The sequence below is a fragment of the Lytechinus variegatus genome, chromosome 16 (genome assembly GCF_018143015.1).
Source record: "Lytechinus variegatus isolate NC3 chromosome 16, Lvar_3.0, whole genome shotgun sequence".
In the NCBI taxonomy this organism is placed as follows: Eukaryota; Metazoa; Echinodermata; class Echinoidea; order Temnopleuroida; family Toxopneustidae; genus Lytechinus; species Lytechinus variegatus.
Window position 1 is genome coordinate 10589481 of NC_054755.1, and position 27321 is coordinate 10616801.

General features: G+C 37.0%; 1 protein-coding gene across 1 annotated transcript; it reads right to left on the reverse strand.

Moving 5' to 3' along the window:
- LOC121429548 (coiled-coil domain-containing protein 39-like) lies at positions 1-26049 on the reverse strand. Its single transcript, XM_041626620.1, has 21 exons — positions 25569-26049; positions 23810-23929; positions 22769-22915; positions 21704-21862; positions 21078-21170; positions 20775-20903; positions 20110-20301; positions 19524-19627; positions 18698-18884; positions 17054-17194; positions 14988-15152; positions 13539-13676; positions 12469-12585; positions 11996-12135; positions 11586-11661; positions 10922-11081; positions 10512-10690; positions 9718-9849; positions 8579-8695; positions 3427-3518; positions 1-937 (listed from the first exon to the last, which is right to left on the reverse strand). The coding sequence occupies exons 1-21, from the start codon at positions 25659-25661 to the stop codon at positions 748-750; spliced, it is 2871 nt and encodes a 956-aa protein (XP_041482554.1). The 5' UTR covers positions 25662-26049; the 3' UTR covers positions 1-747.
- Positions 26050-27321: the final 1272 nt, after the last annotated feature.

Genomic DNA, 27321 nt, shown 5'->3' on the forward strand with positions numbered 1-27321 from the left:
TTTCCTCCTCCCCTTGAAGCTCGCTCTCTCTCTCTCTCTCTCTGTCCCTCTCTTTCAAACACACACAACACTTCTGTTTCATTTGGAATGTATCTTAAAATTGAATTTCTCAACAGGAACTCGTTACACAGCTTTTATCTATCCATAATAATAATAATCATATATCATTTTCTTACCCTACCTATTTCCCTAATATTTTACTGGCTACAATTCATCGGTTGCAAGGGTATTTAACAAAATAAAAAATACACAGCTCAATTTCTCCAATTTGGCAACATTTTGTTGTTGTTGCTTTGTGTGCTTAACTGGATTTTCATACACTATGACCTTGTATATTCATATTGCTTTCATCTTAAAAAAAAAATGACTCTTACATTAGCTGATAATTTTGCCAAAATATGCAATCAACTTTACGATTCCACTTAAATAAAGAAGAGTTGACCCCTTTATATTGACCCTAACTGTGAATACAACATATAGTATTTACTGCGTCATTGAATAATCAACTTGACAATCGGCGCCTCATAAATGCTATATGTCATTTTTATCATAAACAAGATTGATTTGAAAGAAATTGCAATTACTGCCGATTTGATGAATATGTGATCAATGTGACCATTAAATGACAATCCTGAAAGTCTCTACAACTTCTACAACTTGATACTGATAGATAGATAGATCCACTGATTTTCAAGACCCTCCCCCCCCCCCCTTCAGAGTCTGTCCTTTATCCCAATCAGTATTCCTTCAGTGACGTCCACTTCGAAGACTGCCCTGGCTACTGGTCCGACTGCCTGCTCTTGATCCAGCGGGCGATCGTCCACTCTTGGGCGTCCCAGCAGGACTACCGGACATCCCGAACCCTCCGACGTCCACCGTCTTCAAACCAATGCTGCTGGCTCGGCTGGATGCACCACTCCGAACTGAAGAGGGCGTCCTGTTTTTAAATATAAAATAAAGATCTACAATATTAGAAAAGTAATACAAAACACTGTTGTCCAGTGGCATGAGAAAGGGTTAGTGGAAAAATACTGCAAACACAAGTCATTTGTCACAATGGCTTGCCTCCCAAACTTCTGTCTGCTAAAACCACTCAAATTAATAAAGTTTGACTTCTTGATACTGACCCCCACCTGAACTATTAGTTTATTAGTTTTCAGTGGACCCCTCCATTCTTCTCATGATATATAATTGTATTGATTTAATTAAATTTAATGATATTGATTATATTGATTTAAAATTGACATGTATGTTAATTTATATTCAAATCACTTATCGAATATATGTATATCATTTTTGTTAATATTGAATTTTGTTCATGTTTTTATTTAAATTGAATCAATCTATCTTGTACTTATTTGTATTATGTTGAAGAATGAAAAATGAATTGAATTGAAATTTCACTGCTATGTTGTATGAAATTGTAATAGTGGTCCGCCCACTTCTGTGGCATGATAATGAAAATAACTTAGAAAGGTACTCTGACGATACTAATAAATATTTCTATGTTGCTCAAAAATGATAAGTTGATTTACATGTCTGTTAATTTGTTTGACCTGACATATGTCAATCTCCAACAGAAGCGAGAAAAATTATTTTAGATATTAACGCAACAAATTGCAATGTTAAAGTTTGAACTAAATTAAATAAGACAGTTTTTTAACAAAATCTCAATATAAGTATTATTAAAATGCATATTTAGTATTACAGGCCTGCCAACACTCGAAAATGAAAAATAGCAGTTGAATTTTTCTGTTCATTGTCAGGCGTGTCTCCCTCACTTTTTATTTAATTGACATGTTAAATTTTCTTACATTTACTGGTAAACATTGAGAAATCAGAAGTGTTAAAACTATATTACTCTTACACCCATACCCACCACACATATACATGGGCTGATTTATTGTATATCTTTATAAATAAATGGGAAAATGGAGTGCTCCTCTATTTGGTTGATAAAAATCTTTAAAAAGGGGTACCTCCTGGAAAAAAAGGAGCAGTTGTCAGGTGTGGTATTATATCACATATTTTTCTGTGAAAAGGAACCAGTTTCTGGTAAATTTTATGAGCTAAAGTCACATCAATGAAACTGACCCCAAACCGACCGATGTTATGTCATTCAAAATAACACACAAGCTTTGATCTGTCTGGAGTCGGTTTCAACAGAGCGACTGTGGCATCACCAAGATTAAAAATCTAAACTGAAAACTCTCAGAATGAAAGAGTTTCAGTGGAACAGACGTATCTTCAACGTATACATAATGGTAACAAGTGGAATGCCTCTGGCCGTCTCACCTGCATCACGCGGTTCAATATAGCAGCAGTGCTTACTATGAATACTACTCTAACTCGCACAAGATGTTCAGTGATACATGGTTACTCTTATGTCCAAGTTTAATGAACTAGACCACTTTTTATGAACTAGACCAATAAACTTACAGAGATATGATGGTTATTCAACAAAAAACCCCAACATGGCCAAAGTTCATTGACCTTACATGACCTTTGACCTTGATCATGTGACCTGAAACTCGCACAGGATGTTCAGTGATACTTGATTACTCTTATGTACAAGTTTCATGAATCAGATCCATAAACATTGAAAGTTATGATGGTAATTCAACAGATACACCCAATTCGGCCAAAGTTCATTGACCTTTGACCTTGGTCATGTGACCTGAAATGAGCACAGGATGTTCAGTGATACTTGATTACTCTAATGTCCAAGTTCAATGAACTAGACCAATAAACTTTCAAAGTTATGATGGTAATTCAACAGATACCCCCGATTCGGCCAAAGTTCATTGACCCTAAATGACCTTTGACCTTAATCATGAGACCTGAAACTTGCACAAAATGTTCAGTGATGCTTGATTACTATTATGTCCAAGTTTCATTAATCTGATCCATAAACTTTCAAAGTTATGATGGGAATTCAACAGATATCCCCAATTCGGCCAAAGTTCATTGACCCTAAATGACCTTTGACCTTGGTCATGTGACGTGAAACTCATGCAGGATGTTCAGTGATACTTGATTAAACTTATGTCCAAGTTTCATGAACTAGGTCCATATATTTTCTAAGTTATGATGACATTTCAAAAACTTAACCTCAGGTTAAGATTTCGATGTTGATTCCTCCAACATGGTCTAAGTTCATTGACCCTAAATGACCTTTGACCTTGGTCATGTGACATGAAACTCTAATAGGATGTTCAGTAATACTTGATTAACCTTATGGCCAAGTTTTATGAACTAGGTCCATATACTTTCTAAGTTATGACATCATTTCAAAAACTTAACCTCAGGTTAAGATTTGATGTTGACGCCGCCGCCGTCGGAAAAGCGGCGCCTATAGTCTCACTTTGCTTCGCAGGTGAGACAAAAACAATTCATGCGACACAATGGAGGAATTGAAGATCTTACTTTGGAGAGGTGAGGCTGCGACTGCTGTATGCGGAGCCCGGTCTGGAGGAGCGTTGAGTGGCACTTGGTGGGGGTGGCACTGGTAAACCAGCCTAGAGAATATGAAAGAGGGAGAGAGAAAAGTAGAAACAGTAAAGGAGATATAAAAGGTTCATCATAAGTCAACCTTAATTATGTAAGATAACTCATACAGGAAAGCATAATTCGACCTTATGTAGGATAACTTATACAGGAAAGCATGAGTCGACCTTATGTAAGCCCCTTTTACAATTGGTGCTACGACTGCTTACAACCGTTGCGATTCTGTGCAACATATATTGTGACCAAACGATCGCACAAGCAATTTTGAAAGCCCCTTTAGATAACCTATACAGGAAAGCATAAGTCAACCTTATGTAAGACATATATAAACCCAAGTCAAACAATATAAGTCAAAGCAATTCTTTAGAACTGGGGGAGGGGTGGGAGATTTTCACAAAGATTTCAGAATGACTTAAAGGGATGGTCTGGGCTGAAAGTATTTATAGCTTAATAAATAGAGTAGAATTCACTGAGCAAAATGATGAAAATTTCATCAAAATCGGATAACAAATAACACAGTTATTACATAAAATCATGTTTTCATTATTTCATACTTGTGTGAATAATATGTTTCCCTTATAATGAAATAAGTTGCAGCAATAAATATCTCATGCACTAAATAAGTTGTCAATACAATTTTTCTAGTTCTTGGAGGAAAAAAATTGAATAAACCTAATTTCATATAATAAAATACAAAAGAACAAGTGGAGATGTGACATCAGCCCACCAAATGAATATTCATGACAAATAAACAAAAGTAGGGAAGATGATATATTAAAAAAAAATGATATGGAGTAGCATTATGATAATAATGCTACTACAGATTTAGAGTAGGGGGTGGCACTGAAGGGATTAAGAAGAATGTTCTACAGGTATGCAGTATAATGCCTCTAAATAATTGAAATTTATAAAACAAATAATACCGGTACATAGAATTTGTATAGCAAACTCTCCACCGTAATTAGATGTTCAAGGCCAGACCGGTGCACAAACAATTTAGACTTCTCATTTTCAATATATTCCAGAAAAAAATCTTTTTAATATCTGTCACTTTTAGGGGGAAAAGGGAAGGGAGAGAGAGAGGTGGGACTTTACAAGATAATTATATTGTATTTTTATTTGTTATATTCAATTATTGTACTCCTTGGTTGAAAGCTAATTCCAAAGAGATGACAACACCTACTTTACAATATCTACCAAGATCTCTAACAAGATCAACTGCTTTGGACTTTTAAGTGAAAGAGCACAGGGGTCATTATTTATGCATCAAATTCTAAATCCTGAATATCCCAGATAAACCTTTGATACTTTCACCCACTTGACTCTTCAGAGTCACACTGTTTTACAATGACAAAAGGACGCAAGTGATGGATATAGTCTTTCTGAGAATAGAGCAAGGTGCATCTTTCATACCATGGGTGGCTTCGGATGTTATCACTACTCGCAATTGGGGGGGGATTACAAAGGGTCTCAGGGCAATTTTGTCCCTCAAAATGCTAAAAAAATCCCTAGAAAATAACAAAATAGACCACAAAATTCCCCATTTACTGCAATGTCAAAGCTTATTCAATGTTGCCAAAAGTAGTCCCTAAAAATAAAAAAATATTTTTTTTGCCTGTTTGCTATGGATAGCACTAGAAGTCACCATTGGTGACCAGTAATATATCATTCAGACGTTAGATCACCATTGACATCCCAGTATAGCTTCCAAGGAGCTGCGTTTTGGGATTATTGCGACAAGTAACAAGGATATCACTATAAGTCGCCATTTGTGATTGGCAAGATGTAATTTAGACGTTGTCACCACTGACGATGGAAAGTGCTATCAGTCACTATTGATGATCAGTAACATATCATTCAAATGTTATTACCAGTGACGATGGATAGCGCTATCAGTCACCGTTGGTGATCAGTAACATGGTCAATCAGACGTTGTCACCACCCATGATAGATAGCACAACAATCATCAATTGTAATCCGTAACATGTCATTCAGACGTTATCATCACTTTCTATGGACAGTGCTATCAATCACCATTGGCAATCAGTAACATGACATTCTAACGTCATCACTGATGTTGGATACGAATGGATAGTACTATCAGTCACCATTTGAGATCAGTAACCTGTCAATCGCATGATATATAGTTACGGTATTGTATAACGTCCGTGGTCAGCTGGTAGACCATTATGCATTAATAATTTAATATCTTCTGCTTTTAAGAACATACAGAGAGATATAATGAAAATACATGTATCACTATCAAAATTAGTTGATAAGCAACTTGCTTCCTTTTGCAACTGATGGCATTATAGCTTAGATCAATATAGCTGGTCCTGTTTATACATGACACAGCAAAGATGTCGGATTTTTTAAAATAAGATCTAAAGTATCACATGCTTTTTATTTCTTATTTTCATCGACAGGGAGCTCAGTAGATCTGTGGTGAATTTCTGCTTCATGCAATTACTGCAGCAATTCCTTAGAGTTTACAAAGATTTTATACTGTATCCTGCAGCATATGTGAACGGCACTTGACTATAGCCCACAAAGCCCAGCATCTTAATAAACATGAATTATTGAATCCAAGCAATTCCTTTATTAAAGCAGAAAGTCATTTTATTTTGAAGGATAGAAGTTGATCTCTTAATGGCCTATATTAATCAGAACAAGGATTATTCATTTCAAAGTGATACAGAATAGGGTGGATACATTGTCATGCATTAATAGCAAAGAGGTTTTGGACATCTGAAAGCAAAAGATCAAATGGAAGTATCCCATAATCCAAACAGTATTATCCTAAAACTAAGATATATAGAATAAGACTCGAGTAAGAATGTTTGTTTATTCCAAAATCAAATGAATTTCCTTTGGCTCTGCAAAATCAAATAAATCTCACTTATTGACCTAAATAATTGCACACTTTACAAATTCATGAAATTACACACAAAATCTATTTACCATCTGTAAACAGTTTTCATAACAAAGTTCAGGGCGAGTTTTAATTCTAAAGTAATGTATAGGCCATATATTTCATTTTTAAGATAGGAAGTTCTGAAATCACAGCAATGTTATTGTGTTTCTATGTATTCTGACAACGTATATAAGTATATATAGAAGTGAACTTTTCCACAGTTAAGTTGTAAAATTCATGACATCAATATGCTGCAAAATCTTTAGTGTCAACAAGATGAAGTAATTAGATGTAATTCTTTGAATTCAAATCTAGTTTATTCATATCAGATAAAGGAAACTCGTGTTTCTGGAAAATTAGAAGAAGAAAAATGTATTGCTTAAATATATTGTGTACTTTTCATGAAAATCTATTTCGGGCAGGTGCTTATAAAATTATCTGCATTTAAAAAAAAAAAAAAAAAACTTTTCAAGCATGGAATGGAAATTTCAGGACATAATTCCTGTAGTTTTCTGAAATCCAATCACTAAATATGTAACATGAGACTGCTTTAAATAAAGAAAAAATATTATTGAAGAGGGTACTAGATATCATTAAAATGATGATGATGATGCACAGCATTTGTATAGCACCAGATATCTGTCAAAGACATTCAAAGGCGCATTGGAGGAGCCAGCCAGTCTGGGTTGCCTACAAGGAAGCGCACACAGAACTGTGACCCGCAGGTCTCTCCTCCCAATAACTGGTTGGGGAATGCAGGTGGACCACTAGACCGGGGTTTCCCCCTACTCTTATTTGAATAGTGAAGTGGGTTCTCCATTTAACGTCCTATCCGAGGGACAGAGTGTTTTTCACTGTAACATAGTCAGCATCCATGAAACAGGGGAGAGACATTTACACACAACGCACTGGCTTCAGTCATCCACCCGGGGTTGAATCAAACCCACGATCTTTGGTTGGACAGGCAGATGCTTTACCGACTGAGCCAACATCGCTCTCTTATTGATTTTGATATTAAAATTTTCACAAAGAGAATCACCAGCCACTGTACTAGCCGTTATACCTGGACTTATTTATAAAGAGCCATTTATCATTCAATCCTTTTATTTGATGTTCAGAATTGCCTTTTGATTACAATACATGTGGTCGGTCACATGGTGTGGATTTGAGATGAATTGACCAGGTGGGTGTTTCATAAAGCTGTTCGTAAGTTAAGAGCGACTTTAAGAACGACTGGTGAACCTTTCTTACGCGCTATGAATATAATGGTGAACCGTCATTTACCACAAGGATCACCAGTCGTTCTTAAAGTCGCTCTTAACTTACGAGCAGCTTTATGAAACACCCACCTGTATTCTGAACTCTGGTTTAATTTAAACTTAGGTGGGTGTTTCACAAAGCTGTTCGTAAGTTAAGAGCGACTTTAAGAACAACTGGTGATCCTTTCTTGTGGTAAATGGTATATTCATTGCTGATGGTTAAGCGCGTAAGATAGGTTCACCAGTCGTTCTTAACTTACGAAAAGCTGTATGAAAAGGCCCCCAGGTCTTAAGTTGTGGTTTGATTATGGATAGCCAATTGCAACAGATATCCCTAATAGTACATGTTCAATCTGTCAGCTCATTTGACACACAAATCATACATAACTGACTGGGAATAATAACTGAAAGCTTCCCTTATCATTAAAGCATTGGGAAAGAGCCAAATAAAATTAGGAAACAGAGAGTGCATATTTTATTTAAAAATAATTGGCTTCCCATAATTTTAAATAATCAGACCATGGCCTAAATGAAACCTGCAACCAGAATACTAGCCATTGCCCCTATTCAATTAGAAATAATATTCATCAGAGATATATTGTATCTTTTTTAATGATAGGTGCTTCAACATGAAAATATGCTAAACATGGATAAAGAATACAATATTCATATTGTACATATTGTCAAGGAACATAGAATATACTGTATGTAAAAAATGATGTGGAAGAGTTTCATTGTGGCGATACAAGGGAGTAGAATAATCCATTGTCTCACGATGGATCAAACATGTACAAAATGCTGACATATTCAGCTCCCCATAATTTTAGTACACAGTTAGGCAGAGTGGTCTAAGTTAAAATGAACTTCAGATATCGGCCACTGGCTTTAAATAACTTACCTGCGAGAATAGCATTTGAGCTGTTGGCGATATGTCAGGGTATGAATGGATAACCTCGCCCATCATTTTCATCACGTTCTTGTTGAACTCTCTCAGTTCCCTCAACTCAAAGTCTTTCTGCTCCGCAAAAAAAAATATTATTAAAAAATAAAATGAGTATAAAGGTAATTCTTAATCTTTAAAGGGAAAGTTCACCCTGACAAAAAGTTTGTTGTTGAAATAGGAGAAAAAATAATAACAAATATTGCCGAAGGTTTGAGAAAAATTCATCAAAGAATTAAAAAGTTATTAGAATTTCAATTATTTGATTTGTGACGTCATATGCGAGCAGCATTCCTACATAACGAATAGTAAAAAATTAATGAAATGTCATTTTCTCAGAAAATTGAAAATGGTTTTTACTGTACCTTTTGTATATCAATGTACAAATCATTTCACACCCGATCATGAATAGAAAACAAAATTAAGTCAATCCTCAAACCTTCAGCAATATTTTTTATTATTTTTTCTGCCATTTTTACAACAAACTTTTCTTCAGGGTGAACTTCCCCTTTAATAGAAGTAAATAGTCAAAAATAAAGAAAAGATGTTGACTTGAAAAAACACAATATGAAGTACTTTCAATTTCAAATATACAGCTCACAGAAAGAAATAACAATGCATATGACTGAGGCGTGTCTTACTAATAACTGGAATCGAATCAAACCCAATCTGAGATTAACCTGCACCCCTCCCTCCCCAACCCCTCTTCTGGCAGTCTCTCCTTGTTCCAGAGTCTCGGTGATACGTACTTAAAGGATGGAAATAGATTGGGTTTTGACCCCCTATCAAAGAAATTTGAAAAACAAGGCAGCATTATCATGCCCCTTATTACATGTATTTTAAAGAAAAGAAGAACCCTGTAAATATCTGGATTGGGCGACAATTTGCAAAATACCTTGGATTACAAATATTTCCAGGAAAAAGTTTCTAAGACCTCTATTCAATAGTTTTCGTATATTGAACTGACAACATGCATGCAGTACAGATGACCATATGGGGGTCTTTATTTGGACAAATTTCAAGACTTAGGAGGCACGGTAGGGGCTTTACATACTTTACAAGGTTTTTTGACAATGTTACATAAGTTTTTTCCATACCTCTTCATGAGTTTCACCTTTGACCTTACGACTGACCCTCAGCTCCTTGGCGTAGCGAGCAATCTGCTTCATGACCCTCTCAATCTTGACCTTTTGATCGTCCAGTTCCTTGGTCAGCTGTTGCTTCTTGTTCTGTAAAGGGTTGTAAAGAGGGTGGCAATGAGTATAATAGGATGCTTTTTAGTTTGAGGGTTTAGGAAGGGTAGGCTTTGATAATGGGAGGGTCTAAATTTACAGAGAATTAACAATTATAAAGAATAGAATGAATAGAGAAAGCTGGTAAATGAGCATATACAATCATATGATGTGCATCATTTTTCGGGACATCTAACTGTCATCGATATCATCAGCAGCTTCAACATCATTATAACCACCTCACTATCCTCCTCGTCATCAACACCATGACCGTCACCATTATCAGCACCTCCGAACACCTTCATCATCCATCTCTATCATCGTCATCATCATCATCGCCATCATAACTATCCCCATCACTACCACCATCACCTCCACCATCACCATCAACTCCCCACCATCACCACCATTGCCACTACCACTACCACACTTGACACACCATCATCACCATCAACTCCACTACCACCACAATCGCTACCTTCACCATACCACTACTATATCATCACCATTACCATCACTATCACCAACATTGCTACTTTAACAATCATCATCATTACCACCAACCACCACCATCATCACTATCATCAACTCCACCATCCCCATCATAAGTACCATCATCATCATCACCACTATCACCATCATCATCACCAACCACTTACCTCTTTCTCTTGGATCATCTCTGAGTAAGCGCTCTCATCCCGTCCTAGGTTCTCCATGGTTGAACTCATGGTCTGCAGATCATCCTGTAGCTCTCTAATCTGTCTTCTCTTATACTTGTACTTGTCCATGGCGGCCCTGAGCTGTTCCTCTAGACGTTGCTTCTCCTCGAACTCTTCACCTGCGCAAGGTTTTCCAGAGCAATAAATCAAAGATTAGGTTTGGTTCTACAGTAATTGGAAGAACTGGTAGAAGAGCCCTGTGGCACCAGAATATTCTAAGCAGTTACAGGTTTCAGGGGTTGAACCATTGTTAATTAATGCACAATAAGATTTTGAGTGAGAACAAGGGGTAATTGTGGGGCAATATTTTATCACATAAACTGTACTTTCTAGACAGAATCGTTACTCACTGGTTTCAGTAACCCTGTTGAAGCTCTTCCTGTACTGCTCGTTGCGTCCGTTCATCAATCTGAGCGTGTTCTCCAAGGCTTTGATCTCCTTCTCCGCCTTACGGATCCTGGCATCCAGTTCATCTCCTTTCCTCTGAAGGGCCTCCTTCTCCTGGGCGGCCTGTTCATTTGGACGAAAAAGAATCAATCATTAATTAGGACACCTACTGCTACTAATACTTTTATTGTACTTCTTCTACTCCTGTTATGGCTACTACTACTATTACTTGTACATTTACTACTACAACTACTACTACTTCTATAATACTACTTACTGATAATAAAGTACTACAACTGCTATTACTTCTAATACAACTACTAATAATATTATACTACTAAAACTACTACTACTTCAACTATCAGTACTATTTCTAGATGTACTTCTACTACTGCGATTACTTCTACTTCTACCACTATTATTACTACTAATAATGATAATATTGACATTTCTATAACACATTTTATTAAAGACACTGCTACTCTTTTTTGCAGATACAAATAATTAGGGTATTTGTTAAATCACAGTGACATTTTAGAGCTCTACAGAAAAGTTGCATTACCGATGGTATCTAGAAAGAATGACTTTACTAGTTGAGGAAAAAATGTTTGAGATATTGATACTAACCCTGATGACATAGTATGCCTGAGAGCGATCCTCCTCACCTTCTGGTGGTGCCATGGTAACCATTAGAATCTCATACCTATAAAAGGAATTTATAACAGATAAAATATTTGAGACATTTGGTATTTGTGCATTGCAGCTTTAATAAATGATTACATTGGTATATAGCCACTACCGCTAAGCCTTTTAGTCAAGATGGAGTGGAAGTTTCATTTCATCCACCCAGTACATATTATTTCAAACCTGCATTGAAAAAAAAGTTGAAATAATTACTATTGTCATGATATGAGAAAAAGGAATGAACGAAAGAACTGCAGATTTCATTGTGTCAAGCTAATAAGTGATATCCGTAAAAACAGGGCAGGTCTGTTAGTATTCTAATAATGATTAACAAAATAGGTTAATATTCTCACCTCTTGCGAAGCTTGTCGATTTTGGCAATGCGATCGTGGAGCTCGGAACTGACTGTACCGCGCTCCTCCTCATTAGCCTTCAATTGCGCCCTCAACATCTCCTTGTGGATAGTGATTTCCTTCCGTCTCTCATTCATAGCCTTTACTCGAATGATAAGTGAAGAATTTGGAGTAACACAATTATCAAATACATGTCAAGAATCATTGATTATTGTTTTTCATAATTTCTGAACAATTCTTTTCCAAAACAAGTTTTACATGTTTATACAAATAGTTTTGCCAGGGAAAAAAGCAATAAAATGCTAAGCAAAGCAATATTGCTTTGTACCATGAAAAGAAAAATGTTGAAGTGTCCCTCGCAGCCATTGCCCCTCCCCCCCCCAAAAAAAAAAAAAACCCTGTATGATTTAACTAAAATTGGTCTCTGAAATGTGAACATATTAGTCCGGGCGTTCATACTATTTTGGACTTACCGTCTCGAGCTGCAGTCTACGTTTCTCGAGAGTCAGCACCTCATCTGCTCGTGAGTTGAGGATGTCTCGAAGCCGCTTCAACTCCAACTTGAGAATATTCTCTTCTACCATTTGGTCCTGGATCAAAAGTTATGATGAAAAGTGGAGTAAAACAGAGAGGGGAGGGATAGAGAGAGAGAAAAAGAGAGGGCAGCAAAAGGAAGAGACAAAGACAGACTTTTTTTCAGAAAATTGCCAGATTTCTTTTCGTTTGTCTTTAATTAAGGCTTGGATTATAAAGGAAATTGGAAGATCATAAAGATCGTGGTTCTTGTTTCATTGAGCAAATGTATTCAAGAGAAACTTCTTGTTCTGATGACCATAGACTAAATAAGAACTGTAGTACTCGACACATCTATGGAATGCTAGGTTTCACCTTACTTCCTCAATATTCATGATAAAGATGGGGGTAACCCTAGAATTGATAAAAAGAAATCATATTCTCATATCATCACATTCTCCTCATTTCACAACACAAGTCATTTTGATGACAACTTTTTGCCGAGCCATCAGGATAATTTGCATTTAGTGAAAATGTTGAAAACTGGCACTCCATAAAATTGTAGTCTATGTTAAAGATAAATGCCAGTTGTGGTAATGATCTCAAAATGAGTTTGTACAGAATCCAATGAAATGACCACAAAGTGTCTGTTTGTATGAATTAAAAACATGTGCCAAATGATTCTGGAAGAAATCGTGTAATTGCTGAGAAATTAGCAAATAAGCATGGGATTCGGGTCAAGCGTCGGCCGACATTCAAAACAATAATAATACACTGCCCCACGTGCACTTATCTGTGTTGGTGATCTTCAGTGTGAACATTTGTAGCGTACATTTCAAGATTTCACAAAGTTCAGTTTATGTAACCGTCCCAGATCTAGATCCTCGATGATCTGGATTTACAAACTTTCTCGTGAAATCAGTGTTTACTGCAACTACTGGTATTTCTCTTTAACCACATGTTTACTCAACCATTGCTATTAGAATACCACTCATAGTCACTATACAGGTGGTCATTAACGGCAACTAACCTGTTTGTTCCTGACAATGCGTTTGAGCTCACGATTTGAGCTATCATTATGCAGGTTGAGCTCCTCAATCTTGCTTGTAAGGTCGGCCTTCTCCGCCCCGCTCTTGTCGAGGTCACGCTTGACCCGACGTATGTCGTCCTGTGAAGAGAAATGAATTTTATATGTTATAGATACATCTAATTATTTTTAATGGAAGAGGTGATTAACTGATAAGAAAATGAGTGGACAGGGAATTGATACTGCATATCAACACATCTGAGTTTAAATAACATTTAATGCTTTGGCCTCATAACTTTAAATACATAGCCATTAGAAGAAAATGTTAAATATTCTACATAAGCTGTTATTTATTTAGTCGTTATCTCTATTCAATGTTGTACAACGCCTACTTAGCTTGTTGTACGCGAGCAAATGGGAGGCTGAATGTCAAACATTCGTACCGTTGCACAAAGACATACCATCCAAATTGTACCGTTGCACGGTTTTAGGAGTTGACATCACAATACAATTTAATTCATTACGCTCAGTAAAAATGAAGGTGCAATAAGCGTATAAGCCTTTCCATAGAAAACTACAGAGATAAACTCCTTGTTTTTTCATATTTTCGCTAAATAATAATAATATGCAATTTTTTATATAGAAAGAAACGCTCTATTCAACTCGGCTAATGCCTCGTTGAATAGAGTATCTTTCTTTCACCTCATGCGAAATCTCGCACCATCGCACTCATGCCCATTCGCTATTTGTATACTGATATTTGATGATGGAAGATAATCAGTGAAATCCTTAAATTGACAATGGGACTAAATTCTTTTAAAGGACAAGTCCACCCCAACAAAAACTTGATTTGAATAAAAAGAGAAAAAATCAACAAGCATAACACTTAAAAATTCATCAAAATCATATGTAAAATAAGAAAGTTATGACATTTTAAAGTTTCACTTTGTTTCACAAAACAGTTATATGTACATCTCTGTCGGTATGCAAATGAGGAACTGATGACATCACTCACTCACTATTTCTTTTGTATTTTATTATATGAAATATGAAATACTTTGATTTTCTCGTCATTGTCATGTGAAATGAAGTTTCATTCCTCCCTGAACACGTGGAATTCCATTATTTTAACATTTTGTGCTTCAGGCAAGGAGGTCCTAATTGTCAAATTCGTAAAAATTGAAATATTGTATAATTCAAACAATAAAAAACAAAAGAAATAGTGAGTGACACCATCAACTCTCTCATTTGGATGTAACTGGCTCGTTCATATAACTATTTTGTTAAAAATAAGCGAAACTTTGAAATGTCATAACTTTCTTATTTTACATCCGATTTTGATGAAATTTTCAGCATTGTGCTTGTCTGATTTTTCTCTATTGATTCAAATCAACACTTTTCTGAGGTGGACTTGACCTTTAAATCACGAGAACAGGTTATCATCAATATTACCTGTAATCGCTTCAGCTGATTACTGAGCAGACCATGAGTGTTGTTACGCTCTTCCAGGAAGTCCGTGAGTTCCTTGATGCGAGCGTTGAGCATGTCCATCTCCTCAGTGCTTCTCTCTCCTTCCAGCCGGGCAATTTTGCGCTCCAGCTGCTGAACTGTAAAATCCTGGAGAGAAAAAAAAATGAAAATAGACATTTAAAGGTTGATCACCAATATTTAGTATCAATAGTTTGAACCAACAAGTGAAACGTGGATATTGCATGGGATCCTCCATCAAATTAGATTAGATCTAGCCAGATTAGACACGATACTTTGGATGGCCCCACCATTGTACACAAACAAAATGGCGTATAAAAAGGTATTGCATCTAATCCAGCTTGATCCCTCACTGTCTTCATGCAGACCTGCCAACCTTCTACAACAAACAAAAAAAGTATTCTTTAAAAAAGAGTATTTTTTAAAATTTGTCTCAACATAACAATCGCCACCCTGTTCTAGTGAGATCAGTGAAAAAACGTGAAATGACTCTACTTGAAACTTGATAATTCATCCTTTTAAACATGTGCTCGTAGGCAAGAATTTTCTTGTTCTTTTCATGCAACAAGTTACCGTCGGACTGGCGCTAGTGTCACGCGCAGTGTAAAATACATACTTTCATGATTACAAATCTTTAAAAAAAGTAACAAATCATACAAAAAAAAGTATTGGTGTATTCATAGCAAAAAAAGAGGAACAAATACTCTGAAAAGGGAACGGTAGGCATGTCTGCTTCATGTCACCCATCAGCAATGTCTAATTATCTATAGTATTATCTAACTTTTGGTATGCATGACGAAAACCTCCATTTGAGAACACTATACCCCAATCTATTCTCTTCTCCAAGTACAACAAACCCACCGCCCCAAGCAAGCAATAATATTTAAGTATCAAAACACCTGTTTCTTGACCTCGGTCCAAAGATAACACAATAGCCCGAGCACGGTCCCTGCAAAGCATGCTGTCATTTTATTTACTAACTTTCCTTATTTCGATGTCAATTTTCTTCGTTCAAAATTGAAAATGGACTAACATTGGATTTCTGAATACAATATGCCTTTGAAAACGTGATTAAATATCGAATACCGTAAGGGCACTAGTATTCAACCCGTTTTGAGAGTTTCTTCAAATATATAGAAATATGGAATTCACCTGAATTTCAGACCTGTCTTATTTCCAAGCGCAAATGCTGGTGCTTCTTTTTCCGTTATTTTTTTCTTCAACCAGTCGACTGTGTGCGCGGGCGATCGAATTACATGGCGACGGGTTTTTGCACTAGTATTCAACCCGTCTGCACTAGTATTCAACCTAGTGATTTAAGATGGCCCTGTCTCTCAATCTGCCCTTGTCCCATCCGACTATGGACTACACCATTTGAGATGAGACCAAACAGGGAATTAATCTAAGCCAGAGACTTACATAGATCTAGATCTAATTTAGCAATCTAAACCCTTATGAGATTTGCTATCTATCCTCACTAGGTTGAATACTAGTGCAATTCAGTGCAAAAGGCCATCGGCGCATAATTCGATTCTCCGCACATACAGTCGACAGATTGATAAAGAAAATACTGACAACAGATTACCCTGGAAATAACAAAGGTATGAAATTAAGATAAATTCCCTATTTCTAAATATTTTCAGGAATATTTCAAAATCTTTGAATTATGCCGGGTTGAATACTAGTGCCCATACGGTACAATAATTTCATTCCGAAGGTCCTACTACAGGCAAAGAAGTCTTACATGATAGCACAGCTGTTGTTTATCATTTCGTCCCTGGCTCAACGCTCATTTACTGGCCTGTGAAGGTGAAATTGAGACAACGGGGATAACCTGGCTAAGAAAGGTTTATCGGGGCTTGGAAACGTTATTGAGATTTTCAAATGAAAATTGGGGTCTAGAACCGCAGTTTGCAATCTGAACTGCGGTCTTTCTCCAAACGGGGGTTTGACGTAATGGACTGCATTTTCCACCATTCTTCCACCTAACACAACCACCCTCTACTCATTGAAACATCACCTCTGATTACCTGGTTATAAATGATTTCTTGCTGTTTGAGGGAGTCGTGGTCCATCTTGTTGATACGGCTTGATAGATTGCGACTTGCTGCTCTGGCCCCTTGGATCTCTGCACTGGTGTTCTTCTCTGCCGTCTTGGCTTCATACAGCTCCTGAAATGATGGATCACAATAATAAAAATAATAATATATTGATTTATATAACGCTTAACTCTAACTAGGCCAGGCTTTTTTGGCTGTTATGTGGCCAGGGGGGTGATTCAACCCCCCCCCTGAGATCTCGGCCGCCGATCACGCGAGCGCAGCAAAAATTTGCATGCTGGTAGTGTGCGATGTAATCTTCAAGGATGTATGGTAAAATTTTCCAAAATATTTTATTTTATATGAATTAATTATAATAATTTATGCATAAATCATACTTTTTGCTCCAATTCACTAAATAAAGCTCCGAGAATGCTAATTTTTGGTAAAAATATTCTTTGTAGCATTCTTAAAAATCAAAATTTTAAATAAAAAATCGTTCTGGAAATTAAATTTATGTATTTTATTGTTATATGAATTTCTTATGTATTTCTTGGTTTTTCAACCTTGATTTCAGCTGATTTAAGTAAAAACAATCATATCTCTATGAATAAGATGAGAAAACTCAATTTGCATTGACTTTGTACACCAAATCACGTTTTGGAACAATTTTTGGTCTGACATGCACTTACGAAATGTTGTGAATTTCGGAACCGCGTACCCGGGTGTCCGGCCATTTTAGGATTAATACATGATTTTTCTAAGCGCTTTACAAAACGGTTAAACAACCTACATATATATTATAATACGGAGAAAGAAAGAAGGAAAGGATAAGATGGATTACAGGTCTAAAAAAGAGTAAACAAGTATTCTGAGCATGTTAAGAAGTAATGAATAAAGAAATAATTTATGTATTTGATCATTTCTGGAAATACAAGTTTTTAATGATCACTCTTTTTTGGGGGGGTATCACATATTCATTCAATCTTTTGTTTTAAGACAATGCTTTGGAAAGATCCTTTGTTTGTGGAAAGCATTTCATCAAATAACACTTGTAAAAGTTCCTACTTGCTCCTATAATAAACCGGTTTGGTTGTGGTAGAAGCTGTAATATTTTGAGCTCTGTCACTTGCACTCAATCTTCAATATTTCCATCCTGCCTGTAGGTCTACACAGCCACAATTAGTTCAATTTTTATAGAATTCCAACACTAACCCAAAGAAGCCCATTTTCCATTTCAGGAAATTCTCATTGAAATGGTAGAGAGATGTGGGTTAGCTTTCTGCTGAAGACACAGTGTCCCGAGGAAGCATATCCGTTCTTCAAATCACTGCCACTCCCAATCATTTTCGGACAAGATGAAATTTTAAAATGACTCGAAGCTTCTGCTAAATGAATATGCAAATAAAGCTCAATACTGAGGGCCATTTCACAAAGCTGTTCATAGACTATGAATGACTTTACAAACTGGTGAGCCTTTCTTGGAGTAAAAGATACCTACACCAAACTGATTTAGCTTCCAAGAAAGGGTCACCAGTCAGGTGTAAAGTCACAGCAACTCACAAACTGCATTGCGAAATGCCCACCACAGACTCTTCAAGACAAACATGCTCAGAAGTGAAGAAGTCAGTTTACCTGGGACCTCTTGTATTGTAGATCCCGAAGCCTCTTGAGTTCCTGCTCTAAGAGGTGCAATGTGGTCTCCTCATCCTGCAGCATGGTGTCCATGACGGCGGCCATCTCCTCGGCAGAGAGAGACTGGTCGGTGGCCATCTTGAGTTTACTCATCAGCTCACCACGGTGCCTCTTGGCGGCTTCCACTCTACAGATTGAACACGAGGGATTTAAAAAGGATTAGAACAGGGTTACACAGGGATTTGAAAGTGTCCAGAAGGGTATGACAATAATAGATTGTTGGAGAGTTTGAGTCTTGTGGAAGACGTGTAGAATAGTGGCACAGGACCATTTGGAAGACCTCAAAACTTCAAAGCCCACATAATAAATAATAATAATATACTGATTTGTATAGTGCAGAAACTATGTGTATATACATTCTTCTGTGCTGTAATTATAAGAGCTCTTGAAATGCTTGAAAAAAAATCAGAAAACAAGATCTTACGGGGGAAACTCCTGTCACTGGAAGGATCTCAACATTAAGCTTTACAGTTCTTTACTGTTATTGAGGGAGAATATGGTAAGAACAAATCCCTTTGTAAAGGACTGCCTCTCAGATGTTCTAACAGTCAAGCTATGACCAAAATCACCTGACATGTTTGGGCCTGGCATATATGAAAAGACCCATCAATGGATTTTTTGTGCAGTTCATGTGGCTCTAAAGCAGACTTGAATAAACTAAACTCCACTCAACTACCTTTTTGACCTTATCATAAGTTCTTTCTTACTTTCTACCTCGTTCGAAATCATGAGATTGTCGTTCATGAGAATATCAATCAAGCCTTACCTCTCTTTCTTATTTTCTACATCCTTCTTGAGTTCATTGACTTGTCTTCTCATGGCTTCAAGGTCAGTGGCTGTCCTCTCAACGGTGAATTTCAAGGTCTCCAACTACAGAAGATAAGAGATACAAGAAATAGATCTTTAGCAACACATTCTGTAACAAAAAATCAAATTTAGGCATATCATGATGCATGTGCCGCAAAGAAGGGATGGAGTCAAGAGGACACACACGATGTACAGAAAGTCTTCTTGGATAATGTAATTTGTGATGCTGTCACCTCCTGTTGGAATGTCAAGCGCAAGACTGTCACAGCGGAACGTTCATTATCATGAGAGGATTGTGGGTCAACTGCTACCTCAGACATACAAGACGGGACAGGCCACATAAAAGCGTTTATACCAACTCTTTCTCAACAGACCGACGCAGGATCACATAACACAAATCTTTGCCACTCACTGCATGATTGCTGATAACAACAACAGATTGCATAAATGTAGTCAATGGAATCATTATTGAAAGATTGTTTTGCGATCAATTGCTAAGCTATGAATTAATAGAGAATAAAGATGTTTTCTAGAGGAAACCTCACCTCATCAGCAAACTGGATCCGTTGGTTCTCGTTATCTTGGTAGTCAAGACGGAGTCGGGCGGCCAGTCGATCCGTGGCTTGTATCTTCTTGGTCTGCTCCTGGTTGTTCTCCATCTCGTTCTCCAGGAACTGCTGCTTCTCCTTCACCATTTCCTCATGGTCCATCAGGTCTGACTTGGCTTCCGCGAGTTTCTGGGTGGAGTAAGGAGGATAGAGATTGAATATTCATGACACCATGCATATAATTGTTTTCACAAAATATTCCAAAAATTCAAGAACTACACTACAGTTTATTTGTCATCAGATTTTGATGAAATTTTAGGGTTTTGCTCACTGAATTTTATGCTATCTATTCAGCTATAACTATTTTCAGCATGGAGTACCCCTTTGATAATAGCAACTTTTGGCCAATTAAAAGGCCACATATCTAAAAGCTTTAGGTGGCTCTCTTCCCTGAACCCCTGGCTACGATGCTTTTGTCCCTACACATGCTGGAAAGTGGCGAAATACTGAGGAGCATTTCATAAAAGGACTTGTCAGATGTTAAATCCGACAGATGTTGACAGATGACAAATGTTGATGAAGCACCCCCCGGTTTCAAATATCAAATTTGGTATTTCGACAAAACGTAAGAACTCCCACTTTAAACCCTGGAGATATCTTACCGTGGCTAATCTGTCCATCTCTCTATCTCTCCGTTGCATCTGTTCAATGGTTGATTCCCATTGTTCGATCAGTTGCTGACGATCATTGTGTGCCTTGCGGAACTCTTCAGCAGTCTTATCCATCTCCAACTAAAGGATATGAAAAAAAAATGAGTTTGGGTGTAATCTTCCAATTAATAAATTATTACATTTATTACATATTTCCTCAAAAATTTCACCTCATGAACACTAAACAATCCCTGCCGTACAAGGATATTTTTTACCTCATCTCACAAAATTTCATTTTCTGTTGAAATTTCTTACCTGTGCAGTCAGTGTTTCTGTCATTTCTGAATCTAAGTCCTTCTTTCGCTTCTGACAAGTCTCTGTCATTCTCTCCATCTGCAATCTCAATTCCTAAAATGGAGAAAAATACAAATGTATGTTTATTTTATTACAAAGTGCATTCATAAATATCATTATTTAATACCCCCGTCTAAAAGGAAAAATACAAGTCTGACTGACTACCATGCCTTTGAATTTTGGGCCGATCAAAATTCCCTGATTTTTCCCTCATTTAAATCATCTTTCCCTGATTAATCAAATTCTCTGATTTTTCCCTAACTGGAAAAAGTAAAATAATTTTTCCTGATGGGCTGGGAACCCTGAAGTAACATGATACCTAGACAATATATATTTTTTTTTACTTTTTGCCTTCCCATAATTTTAGCACAGAGTTAGGCTGTGCTCTAAGAATGGAATACTCCCCAGGGAGTGGAGGATGTGCACATATTGTGTGAGGGAATAACAGATTGAATCCCATGACCGGGGTAATAATATATCTGTAAAGCGCTTAGACGTGTCGTTTCAATGTATTAAGCGCTATATAAAAGCGGATTATTATTAAGTTAGACAAGACTTCAGAATATGGGCTATCATCACTGACTAACCTTGAGTTTGGCATCATCAATCTGTCTGTACTTGGTGATGGTCATGAAGTCTTCATCCTTTCTGGCAGACTCCTCCAGCCAGGCTTCAAGGGCTTGCTGATCCCAGTTCAATTGCGACTTCAGCTCCTCCAACTTCTGTGTGTTCTTGAAAATTGTGTTCTGATCAAGAAAAAAAATAACGACATTAGCAAGTATTCTGTCTCGAGACATTTCCTTTTTAGCTGTCATTGATTGATTCATTTTGATCAAAACGTGGATGGAAATTGCATGTGATGGCATTTCTCATCTGTCGCACCTGAGTTTGTAACTTACAGTGCTTTTAAAGAATATTAGTACATACAACCTGTGAATAAAATCTGATGGGAGAAGAATCAGATGTGTGAGAAGTGATTATAATGCACTTCAACTATTTATTTGTACAGAATATCAATGCCAGTAAAAAAGTATTGGTAACGTGTATAAGTCTTCATACAATGTCACTAGCTGTAGTGATTGCATTCGTCACTCCTTGGCTATCATTCATGTCAAATGACTCAGATGAAGGTTACAAAGGTGTAAGGTGCGTAAGGAGTACAGTGTACATGTAGTTGCTCTTCATCAATTCAGGCCTTAAATTTTGATGTTTTTAGGGCAAAGGGCACATTTCTATCATAAATGGGCAAATCCAAAGTTCCATGAACAGACACAAAATACATCTAAGGTAAATGGGAAGGGGCATCAAGGCAAATCATTAGGACATTCAAAGCTATGGCCTTCGATGGCCCCGGATTAATTTAAGGCCAGGTTTTTACCGCCATGACGGTGATAAAATGATATCTGCTAGTGGACCAACTGGATACCAACCAACGAAGGCGCCAACACAGAGTGTAGGCTATCAGAGAAGAAGGTGGTCGTTCTATACAAATGATGAACGACATTAGACCATGATCTTCAGCATTGTATCAAACTATCATTTCCAATATGGAACATAACTTTAACCCTTGGCCTACTGCATTCTCAATTTCATTCAGTTCCTGTCATCATTAGGTCAAGAAACTGAGCTCTAACTTCTGTTTGACACCTTACCTGGTGGATATTCTTTCTTTCTTTGATGTCACCGAGGTCATTCTCCAACCTGACAATCTCTTGCTTCAGTCGCCCTTCCTCCCTCTGGGCTACCAGCTTCATGTGATTTTCTGTCTCAATCTCTTTGTCCCTAGCTCTGCAAACATTCTACATGTACAAAGAAAACAAGAAGCCATACTGTGAAAAACACATTCAAAATAATCAAAGCATTAACTGACAATGTAATCAAATCAAAAAAATTTTTCCTTCTCTCTTTTTTTCCATGTATTTGGTATGAGTTTTAGAACTCTTAATCAACATGTATTGAACTAAAAACAATTGTTTACCCTATTTCCCACCAGGGAAAAAGCTACATTGGGAATCCTGGTGACTTTGCCCCTGAAATGCTCGAAACTGCCCCCCCCCCCCCGAAAAAAAGATCCCTGGAAAATTCCCATTCATTGCAATGTTAAAGCAGATTTATGCAGTAGATTTTGAAAGGTAGCCCCTGAAAATTAAAAACACAAGTTTCCAATGGAAGTTTGATGAAATTTTTGTTCCCCAGTGTTCCCCATGGTAACTTGCAGCAACAAATAGACCAGTTTCCTTGACTTTTCCACAAGGACTATTCCTAATTTGTCTACAGCCACTTTGTATTCTAACCATTTGCTCTATGTTCAGCTCCACTTCAAAATTGGCTGCCAAAATAGCTTCATTCTTTCATAACTTTATCCCCCACCTGTTCATATCTATTTTAAAAAAAGAAAGATGATCATCATCTTTGAATTACAATTTTTTTTTAATTTGCAAGTAAAACAACAATTTAAAGGTTTTATCTGCTTTGCCAGTCCACGGATTTAAGTGATTTATATGTATTCATTCAAATTTTCTATTTTACTATTGAACAAATAATAAATTTTAATGATAAAATAAATGTTCAGAAACAGAGTACACTCTTTCTTCTGATACATTTCATATGGATTTAGCATTCAGCATTTAGGTTTAACCACCAAACGTAGTTGCGTAAACATGTTACTTTGTCTCGAGTGGATTAAAAAATACCTGTGTTTGGTTGAGCTCCTGTTGGACATTCCTCATGTGCTCTGACATTGCATGAACTCTATCTTCATTCTGGCCGACTTCTCCTTGAAGTTTCACCTTCTCTTTCTGTCCTTTGGCAACCTGAGGGAAAAATGATAAATCAGAATTAAGTGCTTTTTCATCTGGTAATATTTAGAAATTGAAATTTCAATATACAAAGACAACAAACAAAAGTATCCTGAAATTTTCAGACTATTCCATGCTTGAGAAATTTTATTGCTTTGGCTTTGGTAAAACCATTGTTTTACCAAAGCCAAAGCAAGTAACAAAATTGAGCAGTTGATTTACCGATAAAAATATCATTATGGTCATGTTGGGAACCTGACCAAAATAGATTTAATCTCACAAATTAAAAAAATGCATGGATATACCGTATGGTCTACGGTAGATTTAGGCCCTCTACATGTACATACACACTGGATCATATATATTTTTCATAAATTCATTCATATCAAATGCAATATTTCTTAAAATTCATAGAAATTCCAAAATGAATACATGTACTTCTACTCTACACAAATAAATACACAAAGTAAACATACATCTACATATGTAGGCCTCAGATGTTTGCAGAGATCAGGGTTTTTTTTTACGATATCAGCTTCCAATCGCACCCCTCTTTTGCATGTGAAATAAGATCACTTGAAAATGGTATCATATTACCCAACATGTGTTTTCTGTGGGAAAAGTTGGGAACTTGACAAAATTACTGATCAACTAATATTTTTATTTTGGCAGTGTATACAGCCACACGCGTGTGTCTTTACCATCCAGCCACACGCGTGTGGTTATATCCAGAACACTATCGAGTATCTGTGGATACCGCCACACGCCGCCAGTAATAACAGTAAAACACGTATGTAGGTCTGACCGTCTATATCACGATCAAAATAACCTCATTTCTTCATTAAATTCTTACATTCTAAACCCCTTTGATTTCTTTAAATTGTTTCAATTTCATTCTCACCGTCTTCTTTCCTTGCTTTTCTTGTCTTGTTACAAAAGGCCGCCTGTTAAATAGCAAATTTCCACACTTTTTCTACTTGTGTTGATTCTCTACTGACTCTAGGCTATGTGCGCGTACGTGCGTACGTACGAAACCCAAACTGTGTATGTCTACTGCGCTAGCGCTGCGCTAACGCTGTATGGGTCTGCCACCGCGAAGGAAGCCAGAATCGACACAAGTAGAAAAAGAGAATTTGCTGTTAAACAGACGACCGTTTGTAACAAGACAAGAAAAGCAAGGAGAGAAGACGGTGAGAATGAAATTGAAACGATCTAAGGATATCAAAGGGGTTTAAAATGTAAGAATTTAATGAAGAAATTTTGATCGTGATATAGACGGTCAGACCTACATACGTGTTTTACTGTTATTACTGGCGGCGTGTGGCGGTATCCACAGATAGGTGTTCTGGATATAACCACACGCGTGTGGCTGGATGGTAAAGACACACGCGTGTGGCTGTATACACTGCCTTTTATTTTCATGTTGTTTTAGAAAAATAGAGGATTTTATAATGTGTTTTTAGCCATTTTTCATTGTCTTCCTATTGAAATTCCCCTTGCCTGGCTCGGAAGGATGTTGCAAGGTTTTACTTTAAACAATGGTAGAGCATATTCTGCTGCATAAATGGGGGCAATAAAAAGAGTCTAGGCCTGAACTGAATGAGTGAATGACATGAATGAGAATGAGACGAGATTGAGAAAACAAATTCTTCACCTGTTCTTCGAGCAGTTTATTCTCCTGATTGGCAACAGGAATTTGGAGCCCACTGTCCCACTCCATATCACTCAAAACACTCTTGACGCTCATGTTGGTTTCACTGCTGTCTACTGGTCTTCACTTCAAATCAAAATAGGCCTCAGCCTTCGGCCCTAGCTCACAGACACAGGCTGTCGCTACGGGACCGTGCACCCACAGGTCCGGCGGTGGAATGTTCGAGCTGCCGAATTGAGCGCAGTTCAGCAGTTCTGATGCGGAGTGACCCTGATGTAATAAGTCAGCTTCAGTGCTAATCCCAAAAAATAAATGCTCCGTTTTTTATGTAAAGGAATTCCAATGAATCCTAGGGCAACAACAATTCAATTAGGTCGAAAATTCGTCAAAAATTGATGTCATTTCCAGCACTTATATATCGGGAATCACGATTCGACATTAGCTGTCTTGCGATGTAGTTTACATGTTTGCTGTGGTAACGAATTCCGAATTCCCGGATGATAAAAGATTGACTCGGCCAGGTAATCTTTCGGCCTCCAAAATTTCGTCCCTGTATTAGCTTCTTTTCCTTGGGCTTGGCTTTATGGCAACCAGACAGAAATGACTAGTTTTGCCACAAATTTTCATAAGAATTTAATGGCTTGCTTCATTTTTGTAGTTTTTTTTTGTCTTTCTCCTTTATTTAACTTTTCAAAAATCATTCATGAATTCTATCTCACATCATTCGTCTCGGTTCAGCAGCTTATGCAAATTAAGTGAAAATCATCTCTAAAACCAATTTAGCACATTGAATTTTATGTTTTATTGAAAAACCTCGAAGGTCTTTCAAAATAATTAATGTTTCGGATCTTCAATAAAGGAGGTGACACGTTATTACACTCTAAATTACAGGGATTTAAAATAAGTCCAGATGGACTGTAGATATGGACCAATCAATTTCTGGATTTAGTTTTAATCCAAAAAACTTAAATTTAAATCTCAAACGATTTAAATTTAAATCTTTCGAGATTTAAAAATGAATCTTAATGATTCAAACTAAATCCGGAATTCGATTGGTCCCTAACTACATTCCATGTGGACATATTTTAAATCCCTGTAATTTAGAGTGTAGTATACGCCCAAAGCGGGGCGGTGTGGCCGTGCAGCACTTGCCCCCCCCCCCCAAGAATAAAACTACTCTTCTTATTTAATATTGTATAACTGAAAAAATGGAGGAAAAAAATCACCCCGCGAGGGGGCAACTAATATACTACATGTAAATTTTTAGATGCTATTAGCCTCGCATCTCTCTCGAGAGTTTGCCCCATGCCCTTACACTTTCCATTTATCCTAAGCCTTCAGTTCCTTGCAATATGCTAATTTTCATTGATCGCGTGTAGGAAAATGAATAGCCTGAAATTTAAGGTCCTTCGCAGCTTAATATTGGCACGGAAGGAGTGACTTATCTATATATTTCATTTTACACCAGTTCCCTAGTTAGAGGGGGTGTTTTAGACGGATACAGGGGAGGTGCCGGGCGGCGCAAAAAAAGGAAACTAGAGAAAAGGAATTGAAGATATAGGAGGAACAAAATATTGAATAAAATATAAAGAGGGGAATCATGAAAACAAACACTGTCCCGGTTATATTGAAAAAAAAATCTTGCGAGCGCTTCCTGCTCGCAATGTTGCCTGTTGATAGAGATTTATAGGGCCTACGCATTTTATTCATAATTACAACAAAAATTATCAGAATGTTTAATTTTCTGGTGTAAATA